Source organism: Oncorhynchus masou, chromosome 23, assembly GCF_036934945.1.
Source record: "Oncorhynchus masou masou isolate Uvic2021 chromosome 23, UVic_Omas_1.1, whole genome shotgun sequence".
NCBI lineage: Eukaryota > Metazoa > Chordata > Actinopteri > Salmoniformes > Salmonidae > Oncorhynchus > Oncorhynchus masou.
The window spans coordinates 60,746,556-60,766,011 of NC_088234.1; the positions used below are offsets into that span (position 1 = coordinate 60,746,556).

Here is a 19,456-nt window from a genome sequence, read left to right on the forward strand (position 1 = left end):
ACACCAAACATAATGTTTTGCATTGTTGCCAAAAAGTTCAATTTTGGTTTCATCTGACCAGAGCACCTTCTTCCACATGTTTGGTGTGTCTCCCAGGTGGCTTGTGGCAAACTTTAAACAACACTTTTTATGGATATCTTTAAGAAATGGCTTTCTTCTTGCCACTCTTCCATAAAGGCCAGATTTGTGCAATATACGACTGATTGTTGTCCTATGGACAGAGTCTCCCACCTCAGCTGTAGATCTCTGCAGTTCATCCAGAGTGATCATGGGCCTCTTGGCTGCATCTCTGATCAGTCTTCTCCTTGTATGAGCTGAAAGTTTAGAAGGACGGCCAGGTCTTGGTAGATTTGCAGTGGTCTGATACTCCTTCCATTTCAATATTATCGCTTGCACAGTGCTCCTTGGGATGTTTAAAGCTTGGGAAATCTTTTTGTATCCAAATACGGCTTTAAACTTCTTTACAACAGTATCTCGGACCTGCCTGGTGTGTTCCTTGTTCTTCATGATGCTCTCTGCGCTTTTAACGGACCTCTGAGACTATCACAGTGCAGGTGCATTTATACGGAGACTTGATTACACACAGGTGGATTGTATTTATCATCATTAGTCATTTAGGTCAACATTGGATCATTCAGAGATCCTCACTGAACTTCTGGAGAGAGTTTGCTGCACTGAAAGTAAAGGGGCTGAATAATTTTGCACGCCCAATTTTTCCGTTTTTGATTTGTTAAAAAAGTTTGAAATATCCAATAAATGTCGTTCCACTTCATGATTGTGTCCCACTTGTTGTTGATTCTTCACAAAAAAATACAGTTTTATATCTTTATGTTTGAAGCCTGAAATGTGGCAAAAGGTCGCAAAGGTCAAGGGGGCCGAATACTTTCGCAAGGCACTGTATCTGTCAACTAGAAAAGGACATTAACTGAAATAAATGTGCTGTGCTTGCTCGTCTTGGAGTATGTATGGTTGTGAAATAGTATTAGTAGTGGTATTAGTGGTAGTAACAGCAGTAGTAATGGTAGAAGTAGTAATGGTAGTAATAGGGTTTTCATGGGCTTTGTATTAGTATTGTGACCTATTTTGGGGTGGTTTCTAGTCTTGGAGTTATTATAGTGGGTTATAGTGGGCTAGTATAGTAAGCTATAGTAAGTACTATATGACCATAAGCCATATAATGGGTTTTTAAGCTCTCAACATTTTTCAGTTTGAACATTCTGTAAGTTTTGTGGCAGTGATTTGAATTTAGAATTTTGAAGTCTGTATTCCACAATGAAAATTAATTCTAGTTTAGAAATTATGAATGGTAGCAAAAAAGTGTGTTTAAGCCAGCTAAATTGAGTCAGTCCTAATTCATTTGCATGCAAAGAGGCACCAGATAGTCTGGTAACAATGCCAACATGGTGGACGCATAAGAAAGAAATTTTAATACAATGTGAATACGTGACAAACCTTTATCAGATCGTGATTGGATCAGATCACAAAACTCACATGTTAGCACAAGGTGTAAAGGAGACTTTAGTGTCAGTACCTACTTTTTTCTGTATCACAGCATATTTATTACAAGAATGTGAAAACACTCAAAAGAAAAACATTGTGTGTGTGGACAATGAACTATATTGACTTATCCACAATGTCAGCAGTGTATCAACGTACCAATATGTTGTGACAAAAAAATATAATATAAACAAATTATAAAATGTTTGTCACACCTCTCCAATCAGAACAGCTCAGCTCTTGGCCAATGTGCTTGCCTCCCACTGGTCCAGCTGTCAGCTAACACAACAGTCTAGTTTCTGAACTCTGCTCCCAGCGCAGGGGTTCAGGAGGTGGGGAGAGAGGGGGAGTGTGATTGAGTCTGGAAGTGGCACAAACTTTGTTTCCCATTTTGGTTATCTGGGGTCTGGGAACATATTTCCTCAAAGCTTATCGAAGGTGACTTAGAGACCTATCTACTTATACTTTTGTTGGAAAGCCAGTGGAGGTGTTTCTACCTGAGAAGGACGTGATTCCAGTAGAGAGGACATCAGAAGGCAGGCTAGCTCTTAGAACTCAAGACTTCATCCTGTGGGGAGAGTTGTCTGTGGTTCCACTGCTAGAGGGAAGTACTGGCCAGAAGAGTCGCTCGCCCACCCTCTCTGGACGCAAGACCTCTACTAAGTAAGTCCTAAATGATTTAATCCTCTCAAGCGCCGTGGATGAATACAGATGTAAGATCTTAATTTGAGCCAGTTTGCTACAGCAGGAAAATAATCCTGCAGCAACAGGAAATGTGAATTATTTCGTGGATTATAATTAAATCCTTAAGTGTCATTCTAAGTAACATAATAAAATAAACCCCATCAAAATCTGTCAGTTTAAGCTAAAAATATATATTTTTTGCATGGACTGCATCTCAAACCATCGCATCCACATTTGTCAGCCTTACGCATCTGCATGGAAGGAGGCCGAGCTACAGCAATGTTTGTCAGACTGAGAAATTCCGAAAATCGGTCTTCTCACGTCCGAATGGTAAAACCCCCATAAACCCCCATAAGCCCACAGAACTCGTCTGAAGTCGGTAAAGCTGATGTGCCAACTTCTGTCTGAAGTGTGCAAACCGTTTGGGCTACAAACTAATATGACTTCGATTTTATGATGGTGTTCTCCGTTTTGCTCTACACCCCCCCCCCCCTCTACATTTTTTTGTGGAAATTACTTTAGATGCCTCTTTAATTTTGAAACCTCACATACACAACAAGGAAAGTTCTCCTGGATCAGGGTGACCAATTTAAGATCCTACCTCCACGTTAGCACACTCACATTTTCCTCATTGCAGACTGCATACAAACAACACAGTAGGGTATGTGTCAATTTTCTGCATGGCTTAAATTAAATTGATTGTCTTCCACTTTTAGCTGTATTGCAAAGGATCACCCTCTTGCCCAAGCTTGAGGATGAAGTTTGACAACATTCTAGAGGAGATCGATGGCTGTGGATGGTTTCAGGTGCTGATCGTCACTCTGCTCTGTATCCCTCGAGTGATACTACCGTGCCACTTCCTGCTGAATAACTTCATTGCCGCCGTGCCCTCTCACCACTGTGACCTCAGCGCTCTGGATGATGGCAGCCTCTTTGGGAATCTGACCCAGGAGCAGAGACTGACTGTCAGCGTTCCAGTGCAGGAAGATGGGACTCCAAGCTCCTGTAAGATGTTCCCAGAGCCCCAGTTCCACATCCTGTCCAACTCCAATAACAGTGATCTAGCTACAGTCCCCTGTCAGAATGGATGGGCATATGACAACAGCACCTTCAAATCCACTATGGCAACAGAGGTAAAATACTTCCAATGATATCAGTTGAGTGGTGGATAGCTGATGCTAATGGTTCAAAGGCCAAAGCAAATTACAAAGGTTGACAAGATAAAAGGAATATAGCAGAAAAAGGCAACAGGCGGCCCATTGACCAAATTCGTCCTGCAAGCGATTTTATTTGACCCCAAAAGTTTTCTTAAGAAAAAAAGAAAAACGTAATTCAGCTGAAAATGATTTTACGTTGGCATTTCCATTCCCAAGTATCCCCATGATTAAATAGAGAGACAAACAGTGTGTGATCGATCCTGTCTCAATATAATCAAGGTATGAAATGATTATGATTTTGTCAAATGAAATGTAGACGTCTTGCCCGCTTGGTCTTAATTGTGGTCGTTGCAGTACATTAATGATTATAATGATGTTCTGGCCCCCCGACCTACGACCAGCAGATTAATGTCATTTTGTATTAACCAAGGCTTTGAGCAAATTATACAGTGTCTTGAACAATGAACACAATACAGAACCAAATTGAAAACTCTGTAAGACAATTAAGAGAGAAAAATGTTTTAAATGAGACCCCTCAGAGTTAGTCAATTATTTTCAAATTCCCTGGTTTGTTGTTATAGCCACATTACATGCAATTCTGTGCCCATTTATTCAATCATAATTTCACTGGTTAGATATTGTCCCCACTTTAAGTAACATACTATTATCATTATTATTATTATCCTACTTCAACCGGTACATATAATAGGAATTGTGAACGCATGCTTTCTTGACTGTCACTATCATTCCTCCTCTTTCTATAAAGTGGGACCTTGTCTGTGACAGAAAAGGCATGAATAAAGCCACAGCCACCATTTTCTTTGTTGGCGTGATGATTGGAGCTATAGCCTTTGGTACCCTCACTGACAAGTAGGTCATTTCACCCCAATACCTGATATCTACATTCTTTCTTTACATTTAATGATTTATTTGTGGCTATGTTTCTTGAATGCTCTTTTCCAGGTTTGGGAGGAAGCCTATGCTATTGGTGTCCTATACCATATCCATGGTATTTGGATTTGCCAGTGCATTCTCTAACTCCTATACCATGTTCGGAGTGATGAGATTCTTTACTGGCTTTGGACTTACAGGCATCAGCATCATCTCGACCGTTCTCAGTAAGCTAAGCTCTATAGATTTCATATGAACAAAATGTTTGACTCCATTGCTAAGCAATTTAATTAAATGCAGTTATGAAAGTATTACTTAACAACATGTTAATACAGTGTATTTAATAGTGTTGTTACAGAGGTATAACATAAACTTTATGTAAAGTGAAACCCAACAATATTGTTAAAACATTTTTTTAACTCTATTTACATTCTTTCAAGGTGTGGAGTGGGTGGACATTAAGCACCGGGCATTAATAGGTATAACGGGCAGCATGGCCTGGTCCTTTGGCAACATGATGCTAGCGGGCATTGCGTATCAAGTGAATGATTGGCGGATGCTAATGATAACTGTCTCTGCACCCCTGGGCTTGGCTATCATCACTTGGTGGTAAGAATACACTGGGTGATATCCGGACCATATCCTAAACATATCAATGGATATCTGGATTTGACATGTTTTTGATACAGCATGGTACAAGATGCAGACGAAGATGCATATCTATACATGTGTAACCAGCCCCACCCACCACCATGGTGTAGAAGAACTCACCTGAATAATGCACATTCCAAATTTTGCATCACATACAGTAAACTCCTGTATAATATAAACTGTGTGGTTCGAGCCCTGAATGCTGATTGGCTGAAAGCCATGGTATATGAGGCCGCATACCACGGGTATGACAAAACATGTGTATTTTACTGTTCTAGTTACATTTGAAGCCAGTTTATAATAGTAATAAAGCACCTCTGTGGTTTGTGTTGTATGGCCAATTTATCACGGCTAAGTGCTGTATTCAGGCACTCTATATCACACACCCTCGAGCCGTATTGCTTAAATATAGTTCACTACAGTGTTGTAGTGACCTTAGGACAAGGTCCTTAGTGACCTCTTCAAGTGGGTCGGCCCACTTCTTGGCATAACAGTTGAAGTGTTGGACTGTGAGTCACAGGAACCCAAGTTTGAATCAGGATTTGAGGCTACACTCCAAATTCACTACTTTATGCAGGGAAATGGTTATTATTGTGCTTTGACCCATTGTAATGGTTCATCATCACTGCAGGTGGCTCCCTGAGTCTGCCAGGTGGCTCATAGCCAATGGCAAAGTGGAAAGAGCCCATCTTTACCTGGAGAAATGTGCTCGTTTTAACAACAGAAAGGACTTCACGTCCAAAATCAAACTTGAGGTAAATGCAACAATTTTCAGTTGCTAGTATTTACTGCTAATATTTACTCTTATTCAAAAATGCACAGGGCATGCAATCATTTATACAGCTTTATTACAGTTATGAGGTGTTAGAAAGAGCATAGGTTTGAAGCACAAATAAACAGTACCAGTCAAAAGTTTGGACACACCTTCTAATTCAAGGGCTTTACTTTATTTATTTTCTACATTGAAGAATAATAGTGAAGACATCAAAACTATGAAATAACACATATGGAATCATGTAGTAACCAAAAAAGTGTTAAACAAATCAAAATGCATTTGATATTTTATATTTGAGATTCTTCAAGTAGCCACCCTTTGCCTTGATGACACACTATTGGCATTCTCTCAACCAGCTTCATGAGGTAGTCACCTAGAATGCATTTCAATTAACAGGTGTGCCTTGTTAAAGTTAATTTGTGGAATTTCTTTCCTTCTTAATGCGTTTGAGCCAATCAGTTATGTTGTGACAAGGTAGGGGTGGTATACAGAAGATTGCTCTATTTAGTAAAAGACAAAGTCCATGTTATGGCAAGAACTACACAAATAAGCAAAGAGAAACGACAGTCCATCATTGGTCAGTCAATCCGTAAAATTTCAAGAACGTTGAAAGTTTCTTCAAGTGCAGTCGCAAAAACCATCAAGCGCTATGATGAAACTGGCTCTCGAGGACCTCCACAGGAAAGGAAGACCCAGAGTTACCTCTGCTGCAGAGGTTAAGTTCATTACAGTTACCAGCCTCAGAAATTGCAGCCCAAATAAATGTTTCACATGGTTCAAGGAGCAGACACATCTCAACATCAACTGTTCAGAGGAGACTGCGTGAATCAGGCCTTCATGGTCGAATTGCTGCAAATAAACCACTACTAAAGGACATCAATAAGAAGAAGATATTTGTTTGGGCCAAGAAACATAAACATGGACATTAGACCAGTGGAAATCTGTCCTTTGGTCTGATGACTCCAAATTTGAGATTTTTGGTTCCAACAGACGTGTCTTTGTGAGATGGAGAGTAGGTGAATGGATGATCTCTGTATGTGTGGTTCCCATCATGAAGCATGGAAGAGGAGGTGTGAAGGGGAGGGGGTGCTTTGCTGGTGACACAGTTTGTAATTTATTTAGAATTCAAGGCACACAACCAGCATGGCTACCACAGCAATACACTATCCCATCTGCTTTGCGCTTAGTGGGACTATCATTTATTTTTCAACAGGACGATGACCCGACATACCTCCAGGCTGTGTAAGGGCTATTTGACCAAGAAGGAGTGTGATGGAGTGCTGCATCAGATGACCTGACCTCCACAATCACCCAACCTCAACCCAATTGAGATGGTTTGGGATGAGATGGACCGCAGAGTGCTTAGTATATGTGGGAACTCCTTCAATACAGTTGGACAAGCATTCCAGGTGAAGATGGTTGAGAGAATGCCAAGAGTGTGCAAAGCTGTCATCAAGGCAAAGGTTGGCTACTTTGCAGAATCTCAAATAGAAAATATATTTTGATTTGTTTAACACTTATTTATTTACTACATGATTCCATATGTGTAATTTCATAGTTTTGATGTCTTCACTATTATTCTACAACGAAAATAGTACAAATAAAGAAAAACTCTGGAATGAGTAGGTGTGTCCAAACTTTTGACTGGTACTGTATGTGGAGGATACACTAGCCATAAATGTAACACACTGGAACTAACTATCCCAAGCCAGCAGCATACCGCCCTGCATCCCACTGCTGCCTTGCTTCTGAAGCTAAGCAGGGTTGGTCCCTGGATGGAAGACCAGATGCTGTTGGAGGGCCAGTAGGAGGCACCCTTTCCTCTGGTCTAAAAAATAATTACCATTGCCCTGTGTTGGGTGCCTTATTTTGGTTGGGATGTTAAATGGGTTTCCTGACTCTCTGTGGTCACTAAAAATCCCACGGCACTTATCATAAGAGTAGGGGTGTTAAGCCCGGTGTCCTGGATAAATTCCCAATCTGCCCCTCATACCGTCACCTAATCATCCCCAGTTTACAATTGGCTCATTCATCTCCCCTGTAACTACTCCCCATGTTCTAAATGAGAATGTTTTCTCAGTCAACTTACCTGGTCAAATAATTAAAAATAAACTAACTTAGCCTCTCTCCCATACTGCTTAGCACCTGTCTGATGTGGTTGGCACGGACAACCATAACAAGACCTACTCCTACCTGGACCTGGTGAGGACCCCAAAGATGAGAAGACTGGCTCTACTAACAGGCATAGTGTGGTGAGTATATATGGCTCTAATAACAGGCATAGTGTGGTGAGTATTTATGGCTCTAATAACAGGCATAGTGTGGTGAGTATTTATGGCTCTAATAACAGGCATAGTGTGGTGAGTATTTATGACTCTAATAACAGGCATAGTGTGGTGAGTATTTATGGCTCTAATAACAGGCATAGTGTGGTGAGTATATCTGGCTCTACTAACAGGCAAGTATCCCTGGTCTCATATCTGTCACAAATCATTACACAGCTTTGTGTCTATTTGTATGTACTGTATGGATTGGTTTGGGACTGTATGAACTGGTTTGCAGCACTGTATAGACTGGTTTGGGGCTGTATGAACTGGTTTGCAGTACTGTATAGACTGGTTTGGGACTGTATGGACTGGTTTGCTGTACTGTATAGACTGGTTTGGGACTGTATGAACTGGTTTTTAGTACTGTATACATTTAACATTTACATTTAAGTCATTTAGCAGACGCTCTTATCCAGAGCGACTTACATAGACTGGATTGGGACTGTATGAACTGATTTGCAGTACTGTATAGACTGGTTTGGGGCTGTATGAACTGGTTTGCAGTACTGTATAGACTGGTTTGGGACTGTATGGACTGGTTTGCTGTACTGTATAGACTGGTTTGGGACTGTATGAACTGGTTTTTAGTACTGTATAGACTGGATTGGGACTGTATGAACTGATTTGCAGTACTGTATAGACTGGTTTGGGACTGTATGGACTGGTTTGCAGTACTGTATAGACTGGATTGGGACTGTATGAACTGGTTTTTAGTACTGTATAGACTGGATTGGGACTGTATGAACTGATTTGCAGTACTGTATAGACTGGTTTGGGACTGTATGGACTGGTTTGCAGTACTGTATAGACTGGATTGGGACTGTATGAACTGGTTTGCAGTACTGTATAGACTGGTTTGGGACTGTATGGCCCGGTACTGTATGTACTGGTTTGGGCTGTAAGAACCGGTACTGTATAGACTGGTTTGGGGATGTATGGACTGGTTTGGACTGGTTTGGACTGTATGTACTGGTTTGGGCTGTAAGAACCGGTACTGTATAGACTGGTTTGGGGCTGTATAGACTGGTTTGGGCTGTATGGACTGGTTTGGACTGTATGGGCCGGTACTGTATAGACTGGTTTGCGGCCCATACAGTACACAAACCAATGAAGAATCTCCATTGAAAGTGCTTCTTAATACAGGACTAGTTTTAGGCCTAGATTAAATTAGATCAAGCATTAACCAGTGATAGCACACACCTGCATAGCTGATGTTTTGGCAGAGTCAGAGGTGGAACTGCCTTGGAGATGTAAAATCGTGAGTAGCTGCCCTTGCAATGATTGTCAGGAAGCCACAACCGCCCTACTCGCGTTAGAAGATTAGAGCGAGAAAGTGTAGGCTATATGGAAATAATTATGCTCAAATGGAAAAATCATAACTCTAAGTAATGAAGATTTTTATCATCCTAATCGAAGTGTAAATTACATCTCACATTCCAGTGTTTGAACTTGTAAACAAGGCTGCATGGGATTTCTGTTAAGGCAGCCAATGGCAATGTCCGCTTTAGGTATAATGCCGGAAGCCACTTGTGGATTTGACAGGTCTAACGCAGTTCCACCTCTGACACCCCTGCAATGCGGATGTCGGCGAAAGCAGATCTGATTGGATAGAGCTCTTGATTAACCTGTTTCTGTAGATAGTGTCCTTATGTGTCTGTGAGTTATCTTTTATCTTTATCAAGTCAAACATAATGTATACCTCATTGACTACTTTGGCAATGTCATCATATTTCCAGTCACGATAGTGTAATTTAGACTAAACAGACATTAGCCTCCCAGAATGACTGGGCTTATCATGACTTTAGGGCACTGCTATAGAGGGCGGCTTGAGAACGTTCATAACAATGGCATGATGCAACCGAGTGACAGAGGTGCAACTTATGACAAACACAACGTAGATCTCATTGTGTTCTCTCCTCACAGGTATGGTGTGGCCTCAACATACTATGGGATCAGTTTAAACATTACAGGGTTTGGCCTGAATGTCTACCTCACCCACTTTATCTACTCTGCCATCGAGGTGCCCGCCAAGATGGTCGTCTACTTCTGTCTCGATACCATTGGTCGGAAACACTGCCAGGCAGGCACTCTTCTGCTAACGGGAACCTGCATCGCCATCAACATCTTTGTGCCCAAAGGTGACTACATAAATAGGCCATTATTATTGCTTTATAAATTATCATAAAGGTTGTAAATTAATTATGAATTATAATGCTTATAATGCCTATATGCAAAGAAATTATATGAATAAAGAAATATATATGTATTAATATTGTATAAAAGGTTTATAAATGCTTATGAATGTTTATAATAAAGTGCAACCTAAAATGAATTCCTAGATGATTATGTGGAGTAAATTGGACAGTAAAGGAATGTTTATTATTTTGCCTTTTTTTCGTCAGTGTTTGAGAGATGACAGTCTTATCCTCAGGATCTGTTGTTTTGTTCCTCTGTTCAGGTCAGTGGCATGTTCGCACCATCGTCGCTGTGCTTGGGAAAGGCCTATCAGAGGCCTCCTTCACCACTGTCATCTTGTATACGGCTGAACTCTTCCCTACGGTCGTAAGGTCAGATTTACCGGAGCATTTTCACAGTGAAACACCATTAGAGTTCATTTCCTCAAACTGAAGCATGCTTTATTTAACATTTTACAATGACATTTTAGTAATTTAGCAGACGCTCTTAGCCAGAGCGACTGTCAATTAGTGCATTCATCTTAAGATAGCTAGGTGAGACAACAACACATCACAATCATATCAAGTACATTTTCCCTCAACAAAGTATTTATCAGCAGTGCGTCAGGGGAGCTGTGAGATTTGCTCAGGCCGCATAACAAAAATTACTAACAAAAATAAAATAAATGTTACCTTTATTTTACCATGTTGAGGTCAAAATACCTATTTTTCAAGGGAGACCTGTGGAATGCAATGTACGGTGTCCATATTAGGACAGCTTCAGTCTCAGCAGGAGTTTTCTGAGTCTCACTATCAACATTTTCCCCCTAACAGACAAAATGGGTTGGGCTACAATAACTTCATGGCTCGGTTGGGCGTGTCCATAGCACCCCTCATCATTCTATTGGAGGACGTGTGGAAGCCCCTCCCTGAAGTCATCATCTGTTGTGTGTCCATTCTTTCTGGTCTGGTGGCCTTCCTTCTCCCAGAAACCCACAATGCAAGGCTGCCAGAGACCATTGAGGATATTGAACAAACAAAAAAAAGGTAACCCAGCCAACTTCACAAAGATTGTCAGTTTAATTTGTAACCCGCTGTTACAGTATATACCAGCAGTAGTGGAAAAAGTACCAAATGGTCATACTTGAGTAAAAGTAAAGATATCTTAATAGAAAATGACTCAAGTAGAAGTGATATTCACCCAGTAAAATACTACTTGTGTAAAAGTCTAAAAGTGTTTATTTTTAAATGTACTTAAGTATCCAAAGTAAATGTAATTGCAATAATTAATTTCAAATTCCTTATATTAAGCAAAACATGTAACGATTTTCTTGTTTTTGATTTATTTACGGATAGCCAGTGGAACAATAATTCTCATACATCAATTAGAAACAAAGCATTTGTGTTTAGTAAGTCTGCCAGATCAGAGGCAGCAGGGATCAATCAATCAATCAAATGTATTTATAAACCCCTTCTTAAATCAACTGATGTCACAAAGTGCGGTACAGAAACCCAGCCTAAAACCCCAAACAGCAAGCAATGCAGGAGTAGAAGCAAGGTGGCTAGGAAAAACTCCCTAGAAAGGCCAAAACCTAGGAAGAAACCGAGAGAAGAGCCAGGCTATGAGGGGTGGCCAGTCCTCTTCTGGCTGTGCCGGGTGGAGATTAACAGAACATGGCCAAGAAGTTCAAATGTTCATAGATGACCAGCAGGGTCAAAAAATAATAATCCCAGTGGTTGTCGAGGGTGCAACAGGTCAGCACCTCGGGAGTAAATGTCAGTTGGCTTTTCATAGCCGATCATTCAGAGTATGTCTACCGCACCTGCTGTCTCTAAAGAGTAGAAAACAGCAGATCTGGGACAGGTAGCACGTCGGGTGAACAGTTGAAACTGGATGACCACATGTTCTCATGATAAGTGCTTGAATTGGACCATTTTCTTGTCCAAGCATTCAAAATGCAACGAGTACTTTTAGGTGTCAGGGAAATATATGGGAGTAAAAAGTACATACTTTCTATGGAAATAGGGGAGTAAAAGTAAAAGTAGTCAAAAAATATAAATAGTATGTACAACGTTCGTACTTCAAAGTATTTGTACTTAGTTACTTTACACCACTGTCTACCAAGGCCGCCAGGAAAAGATGGTACGAGGCGGCATCCCTTGCAGTCAGAGTGCAGTTTATATAACTGCAGTTATTCTGCAAATACTGCGTCCAAAATACCACAGTTGAATGAAGTTACTGCACTTTTACTGCAGTTTCAAAACTGCAATCTTTTTTTGCAAGGGATTTGCAACAGCACTTTTCTATCAGTTTGATTTAGTTTTATAAAATATATTGATGCATTAAAAAGACAGGCATAGGGTTGTTCTTTAGACCGATTTTTTTCTCTGTCCCTTACATCAAAGTGCTGCTGCAGGCTCTTTGCATGTCTTGACCAATCAGATTCACGGAAATTGTAGGTTGTGCAAGACGGGCACAAGCACAAAGCTCATGGCGCACTCTCTGCTTTCCTCCGGAATTTGTTAAGCAAGTGTGATAACACATCACTCCTGACAGACACAAGCAAAAACTATTCCATAAATGTAGCACCCTACACCTAAACATTAGCAATCTGACATGTTTTATTGTATGAAAAATATAATATTTTTCAGTCTGATCAACTGTAGGCTACTAACAACAGCAACTGCATAGTCTAGCCTTCTATGCACCCTGTCCCTCTAGCCAGGGTAAACAGTGGTAAAGTTGTGTATTTATAGCCCATTTGTTACCTAGACTTTTTCCATCCAAAATGATTAACTGCAATTAATCAATAAACACAATAGCTGACAAGTTTAGACCTACAGTTGCATAGAGCAGGACTAAACCATGCAATCCAGTATAAAACAGCTCAGCCCTGTGAGTTTTATTGCAGCTACCCATGCAAATATGGGTAGCTGCAGCCCAATATGGCAACAGGAGTAATCTTCACCCTAATATAGCAATAGGAGTATGGGTAGCTTCACCCTAATATAGCAACAGGAGTAAGGGTAGCTTCACCCTAATATAGCAACAGGAGTATGGGTAGCTTCACCCTAATATAGCAACAGGAGTATGGGTAGTTTCACCCTAATATAGCAACAGGAGTAAGGGTAGCTTCACCCTAATATGGCAACAGGAGTATGGGTAGCTGCAGCTCAATATGGCAACAGGAGTATGGGTAGCTTCACCCCAATATGGCAACAGGAGTATGGGTAGCTTCACCCCAATATGACAACAGGAGTATGAGTAGCTTCACCCCAATATGACAACAGGAGTATGAGTAGCTTCACCCCAATATGGCGACAGGAGTATGGTAACTTCACCCTAATATGGCGACAGGAGTATGGGTAGCTACAGCTCAATATGGCAACAGGAGTAAGGGTAGCTTCACCCCATTATGGCAACAGGAGTATGGGTAGCTACAGCTCAATATGGCAACAGGAGTATGGGTAGCTTCACCCCAATATGGTGACAGGAGTATGCGTGAGTGGATATGTTGAAAGGAGTGGGCGTATGAAAAGAGAATCAGCTAATTGGGCAGCTTTGTTGTCACTCAAGACTGTTTGCGTGGCTGATTGGGCTGCACTACGAGTCGATATTAAAAGGCTCTGCCTGGTAAATCTGACTTCTGCAGTTGCCATACAGCGTTGTACGTCCTCTGCAGAAGTCAGGGCATTTATACTTCTTGAGCTTCGTTGAGCAGAGCAGAGCTGTTGTGAAGGAAGTTGTAGAGGAAGTGAGTTAGTGTTTATACAGGACCTCCCACCAAACAATCATGTCAATACGGAGCTATATGGGGCCCTCCACATTGTTACACAATTTGGGAGGCGCACGGAGATGCGCTACAGAGCTCAATTTGGCCACAGCATGCCTCTGGAAGCTCCAGAATTGGGTCACACCCTTCATACGGAGCCTCCGACCACATTTTCAGATCAAGCATGAATTGGCTTTAAGCAGGCAGTCAGGGCTCCAGTGTTGTGCCTGCTGACTTGAAGTGCTTCCTACTGGGTATCATTGTCTTGTTGCCGGTGGTAGATAAGTGGAATTTTTTTTCTCTCACATGATTTTATTTCAAGCAGGATTGCAGCCTACACAAGAAATAAGTAATATTGATAACCATTTAGATGTCACCTTGATACATACATAAACTCAGCAAAAAAATAAATGTCCTCTCACTGTCAACTGTGTTTATTTACAGAAAACTTAACATGTGTAAATATTTGTATGAACAGAACAAGATTCAACAATTGAGACATAAACTGAACAAGTTCCACAGACATCTGACTTACAGAAATGGAATAATGTGACCCTGAAAAAAGGGGGGGAGGTCGAAATCAAAAGTAACAGTCAGCATCTGGTGTGGCCACCAGCTGCATTAAGATTTGTCAGTTCTTGCTGTGAGATGTTACCCCACACTTCCACCAAGGCATCTGCAAGTTCCCGGACATTTCTGGGGGGAATGGCCCTAAACCTCACACTCCGATCCAACAGGTCCCAGATGTGCTCAATGGGATTGAGATCCAGGCTTTTCGCTGGCCATGTCAGAACACTGACATTCCTGTCTTGCAGGAAATCCTGCACAGAACGAGCAGTTTGGCTGGTGGCATTGTCATGCTGGAGGGTCATGTCAGGATGAGCCTGCAGGAAGGGTACCACATGAGGGAGAAGGATGTCTTCCCTGTAATGCACAGCATTGAGATTGCCTGCAATGACAACAAGCTCAGTCCGATGATGCTGTAACACACAGCTCCAGACCATCACGGACCCTCCATCTCCAAATCGATCTCGCTCCAGAGTACAGGCCTCGGTGTAACGCTCATTCCTTCGATGTTGAACGCGAATCCGATCATCACCCCTGGTGAGACAAAACCGCAACTCGTCAGTGAAGAGCACTTTTTGCCAGTCCTGTCTGGTCCAGCAACGGTGGGTTTGTGTCCATAGGCGGTGTTGTTGCCGGTGATGTCTGGTGAGGAACTGAATTACAACAGGCCTACAAGCCCTCAGTCCAGCCTCTCTCAGCCTATTGTGGACAGTCTGAGCACTGATGGAGGGATTGTGCGTTCTTGGTGTAACTCGGGCAATTGTTGTTGCCATCCTGTACCTGTCCAGTAGGTGTGATGTTCGGATGTACTAATCCTGTGCAGGTGTTGTTACACGTGGTCTGCCACAGCGAGGACGATCAGCTGTCCCTCCCGTCTCCCTGTAGTGCTGTCTTAGGCATCTCACAGTACCAACATTGCAATGTATTGCCCTGGCCACATCTGCAGTCCTCATGCCTCCTTGCAGCATGCCTAAGGCACGTTCACGCAGATGAGCAGGGACCCTGGGCATCTTTCTTTTGGTGTTTTTCAGAGTTAGTAGAAAGGACTCTTTAGTGTCCTAAGATTTCATAACTGTGACCTTAATTTCCTACCGCCTGTAAACTACTAGTGTCTTAAAGACCGTTTCACAGGTGCATGTTCATTAATTGTTTATAGTTCATTGAAAAAGCATGGGGAAACAGTGTTTAAACACTTTGCAATGAAGATCTGTGTAGTTATTTGGGTTTTTATAAATCATCTTTGAAAGACAGGGTTCTGAAAAAGGGAGGTTTATTTTTTGCTGAGTTTATATACAGTCTAAATCAAATCAAATCAAATGTATTTATATAGCCCTTCGTACATCAGCTGATATCTCAAAGTGCTGTACAGAAACGCAGCCGAAAACCCCAAACAGCAAGCAATGCAGATGTAGAAGCACGGTGGCTAGGAAAAACTCCCTAGAGAGGCCAAAACCTAGTAAGATACCTAGAGAGGAACCATGCTATGTGGGGTGGCCAGTCCTCTTCTGGCTGTGCCGGGTGGAGATTATAACAGAACATGGCCAAGATGTTAAAATGTTCATAAATGACCAGCATGGTCAAATAATAATAATCACAATCAGAACAGTTGAAACTGGAGCATCAGCACGGCCAGGTGGACTGGGGACAGCAAGGAGTCATTTACATTTACATTTACATTTAAGTCATTTAGCAGACGCTCTTATCCAGAGCGACTTACAAATTGGTGAATTCATCAATTGGTGAATTCATCATACCAGGTAGTCCTGAGGCATGGTCCTAGGGATCAGGTCCTCTGAGAAAGAGAAAGAAAGAGAGAAAGAGAGAATTAGAGAGAGCATACTTAAATTCACACAGGACACCGGATAGGACAGGAGAAGTACTCCAGATATAACAAATTGACCCTAGATAATCAAATTGCCAAGATAATCCATCCACCTGACAGTCTACTACTCAATGGGGGGAGCTTGAACGGTACCAACACCGGGACACTTCACTCCCACGTGACGAAACTACTGTCCGGCAATGGCGTGGAAAGTAGCTATCTATACTGAACAAAAATATAAACGCAACAAGTAAAGTGTTGGTCCCATGTTTCATAAGATTAAATTCAAAGATCCCAGAAATGTTTCATATGCTCAACATTTGGTGCACAAATTTGTTTACTACCCTGTTAGTGAGCATTTCTCTTTTGCCAAGATAATCCATCCACCTGACAGGTGTGGCATATCAACAAGCTGATTAAACAGCACGATCATTACACAGGTGCACCTTGTGCTGGGGACAATAAAAGGCCACTCTAAAATGTGCAGTTTTGTCACACACATACCACAGATGTCTCACGTTTTGAGGGAGTGCGCAATTGACATGCTGACTGCAGGAATGTCCACCAGAGCTGATGACAGAGAATTGAATATTCATTTCTCTACCATAAGCCACCTCCAACGTCATTTTAGAGAATTTGGCAATACGTCCAACCAGCCTCACAACTGCAGAACACGTATAACCACACCAGCCCAGGACCTCCACATCTGTTTTCTTCACCTGCTGTATCGTCTGAGACCAGCCACTCGGACAGCTGATGAAACTGAGGTGTATTTCGGTATGTAATAAAGCCCTTTTGTGGGGAAAAACTCATTCTGGTTGGCTGGGCCTGGCTCCCCAGAGGGTGGAGAGTCTCTTCAATGAATGGGGGAAAGGTGTATTTATCCCCGGGACACACCAGAGCCCATGTGTATCCCATTTCGCTGATGACCACAGGTGGTATACAGAAGATAGCCCTATTTGGTAAAAGACCAAGTCCATATTATGACAAGAACAGCTCAAATAAGCAAAGAGAAACAACAATCCATCAATACTTTAAGACATGAAGGTCAGTCAATACGTAAAATTTTAACAACTTTGAAAGATTCTTCAAGTGCAGTCTCAAAAACCATCAAGCGCTATGATGAAACTGTCTCTTGAGGACCTCCACAGGAAAGGAAGACCCAGAGTTACCTCTAAGGCAGAGGATGTTCATTAGAGCTACCAGACAGCCCAAATACAGGCTTCACAGAGCTCAAGAAACAGACACATCTCAACATCAACTGTTCAGAGGAGAATGTGTGAATCAGGCCTTCGTGGTCAAATTGCTGCAAAGAAACCACTACTAAAGGACACCAATAAGATGAAACACTAACAATGGTCATTAGACTGGTGGAAGTCTGTCCTCTGGTTTGCTCTTAGTGGGACTATCATTTGTTTTTCAACAGGACAATGACCTAACACACCTCTAGGCTGTGTAAGTGTTATTTGACCAAGAAGGAGAGTGATGGAGTGCTGAATCAGATTACCTGGCCTCCACAATCACCTGACCTCAACCCAATTGAGATGGTTTGGGATGAGTTGGACAGCAGATTGAGGGAAAAACAGCCAACAAGTGCTCAGCATATGTGGGAACTCCTTCAAGACTGTTTAGAAAAGCATTCCAGGTGAAGCTGGTTGAGAGAATGTTAAGAGTGTGCAAAGCTGTCATCAAGGCAAAGGGTGGCTACTTTGAAGAATTTCAAATAGAAAATCTATTTTGATTTGTTTAACACTTTTTTGGTTACTCATGAGTCCATATGTGTTATTTCATAGCTTTGATGTCTCCACTATTATTCAACAATGTAGAAAATAGTAAAAATAAAGAGAAACCCGTAGGTGTGTCCAAACTTTTGACTGGTATGTACATAAACAAAACATTGTCCTTCTCTCTCCAGAAATCCCATCTTTGTCTCACCGCTGGAGAAAACTGAGGTCCTGCTGAAGTCACAGAAAAATAATGAGCTGGATCAATGACTGAGACATTTACTTAACTGCATAGGTGTTATTGTTTAGGGACGCATACTGTACACAAGTTTCAAACTGTCCCAAGAGTATGATATTTCTGACTTCAGAACTGTTGTACAGAGTGGCTATAGCATGCTGAGTTTGTCATTCTACCATTGCTTCTGTAATAAACCAATTCCAGTGGAACGTGTTGCATGCACCTTGTAGGTTCTGTAGCCAATCTCTTGTTTCTGTGGTTGATATACAGTATTTGAAGTGACTTCACGTTCAAACTATAGGCTTCATCAGTATTCACATTCAATAAATATTTGTGTATTGCACGGACACAGGTTTCCAATACTGGTTTGTTTCATAATGTTGATACTTTAGTAGAAAGTTGTAGAAAGAGATGGGTAAGTAGACAGGGTGGAGAAAGGATGGAGTCAGGAATTGAACCCTGATGTCATCTTCAGTGGGGAGGCATACATGTTCATACAGCCAGGAGTGTTTCTCACTCAACAAGAGCTCTACACAATATTACAAACACTATGAGTGCAATGCTGGATCAAACAAGGACAAACAGAACATCTTTAAAAACCTCTTCAGCTAACAACTTTCAAATGATTTTTCACCTCCTGTATATTTGGGCTTATATACAAGGGTAGGAGAACATACTACTGGTGAATAGTGCTGATGGAGCATTTCCTGAAACACAAAGTGAAGGGGATAAAAACTGTGATATTCTCCTTACATTTCATTTGAACTATTAGAACCAAGATACATTTGTTTTGTTCCAAGGGAGACAATTCGGCGTACATGTCTCACGCAGGGCTATTCTCTTTTAAGTGAACAGGGCCCCTATGTCTGTTTCTTCATTTTGTGTTTCTCAAAGGTGCCATAGTCTGCGAAAAAGGTGGGAGAGTGACAGTAAGAGATGAGGAGCCATGTGTGGGTATGTGTCTGAGTGTAAATGTGACCAAGAGGACCAAGGCACCAAAGAGAACAACTTTATTGCTGGCTGCCCATTGTCTACTTAGACAACCCTGTTTCTAACTCTCTTCCTGCTGCTGTTGGTGTAAACATGTCTCCCTCAGTTTATTTTATTTTTTTACCTTTATTTTACTAGGCAAGTCAGTTAAGAACTAATTCTTATTTTCAATGATGGCCTAGGAAC

The 19,456-nt window shown here is 41.6% G+C and overlaps 1 protein-coding gene across 1 annotated transcript; it reads left to right on the plus strand.

Moving 5' to 3' along the window:
- Window positions 1–1,875: 1,875 nt before the first annotated feature.
- On the plus strand, window positions 1,876–18,629 carry LOC135511148 (solute carrier family 22 member 7-like). The gene is made up of 11 exons (XM_064932723.1): window positions 1,876–2,160; window positions 2,898–3,314; window positions 4,105–4,208; window positions 4,302–4,456; window positions 4,670–4,838; window positions 5,512–5,635; window positions 7,798–7,907; window positions 9,906–10,120; window positions 10,441–10,549; window positions 10,991–11,203; window positions 18,234–18,629. The coding sequence occupies exons 2-11, from the start codon at window positions 2,937–2,939 to the stop codon at window positions 18,310–18,312; spliced, it is 1,656 nt and encodes a 551-aa protein (XP_064788795.1). The 5' UTR covers window positions 1,876–2,160; window positions 2,898–2,936; the 3' UTR covers window positions 18,313–18,629.
- Window positions 18,630–19,456: the final 827 nt, after the last annotated feature.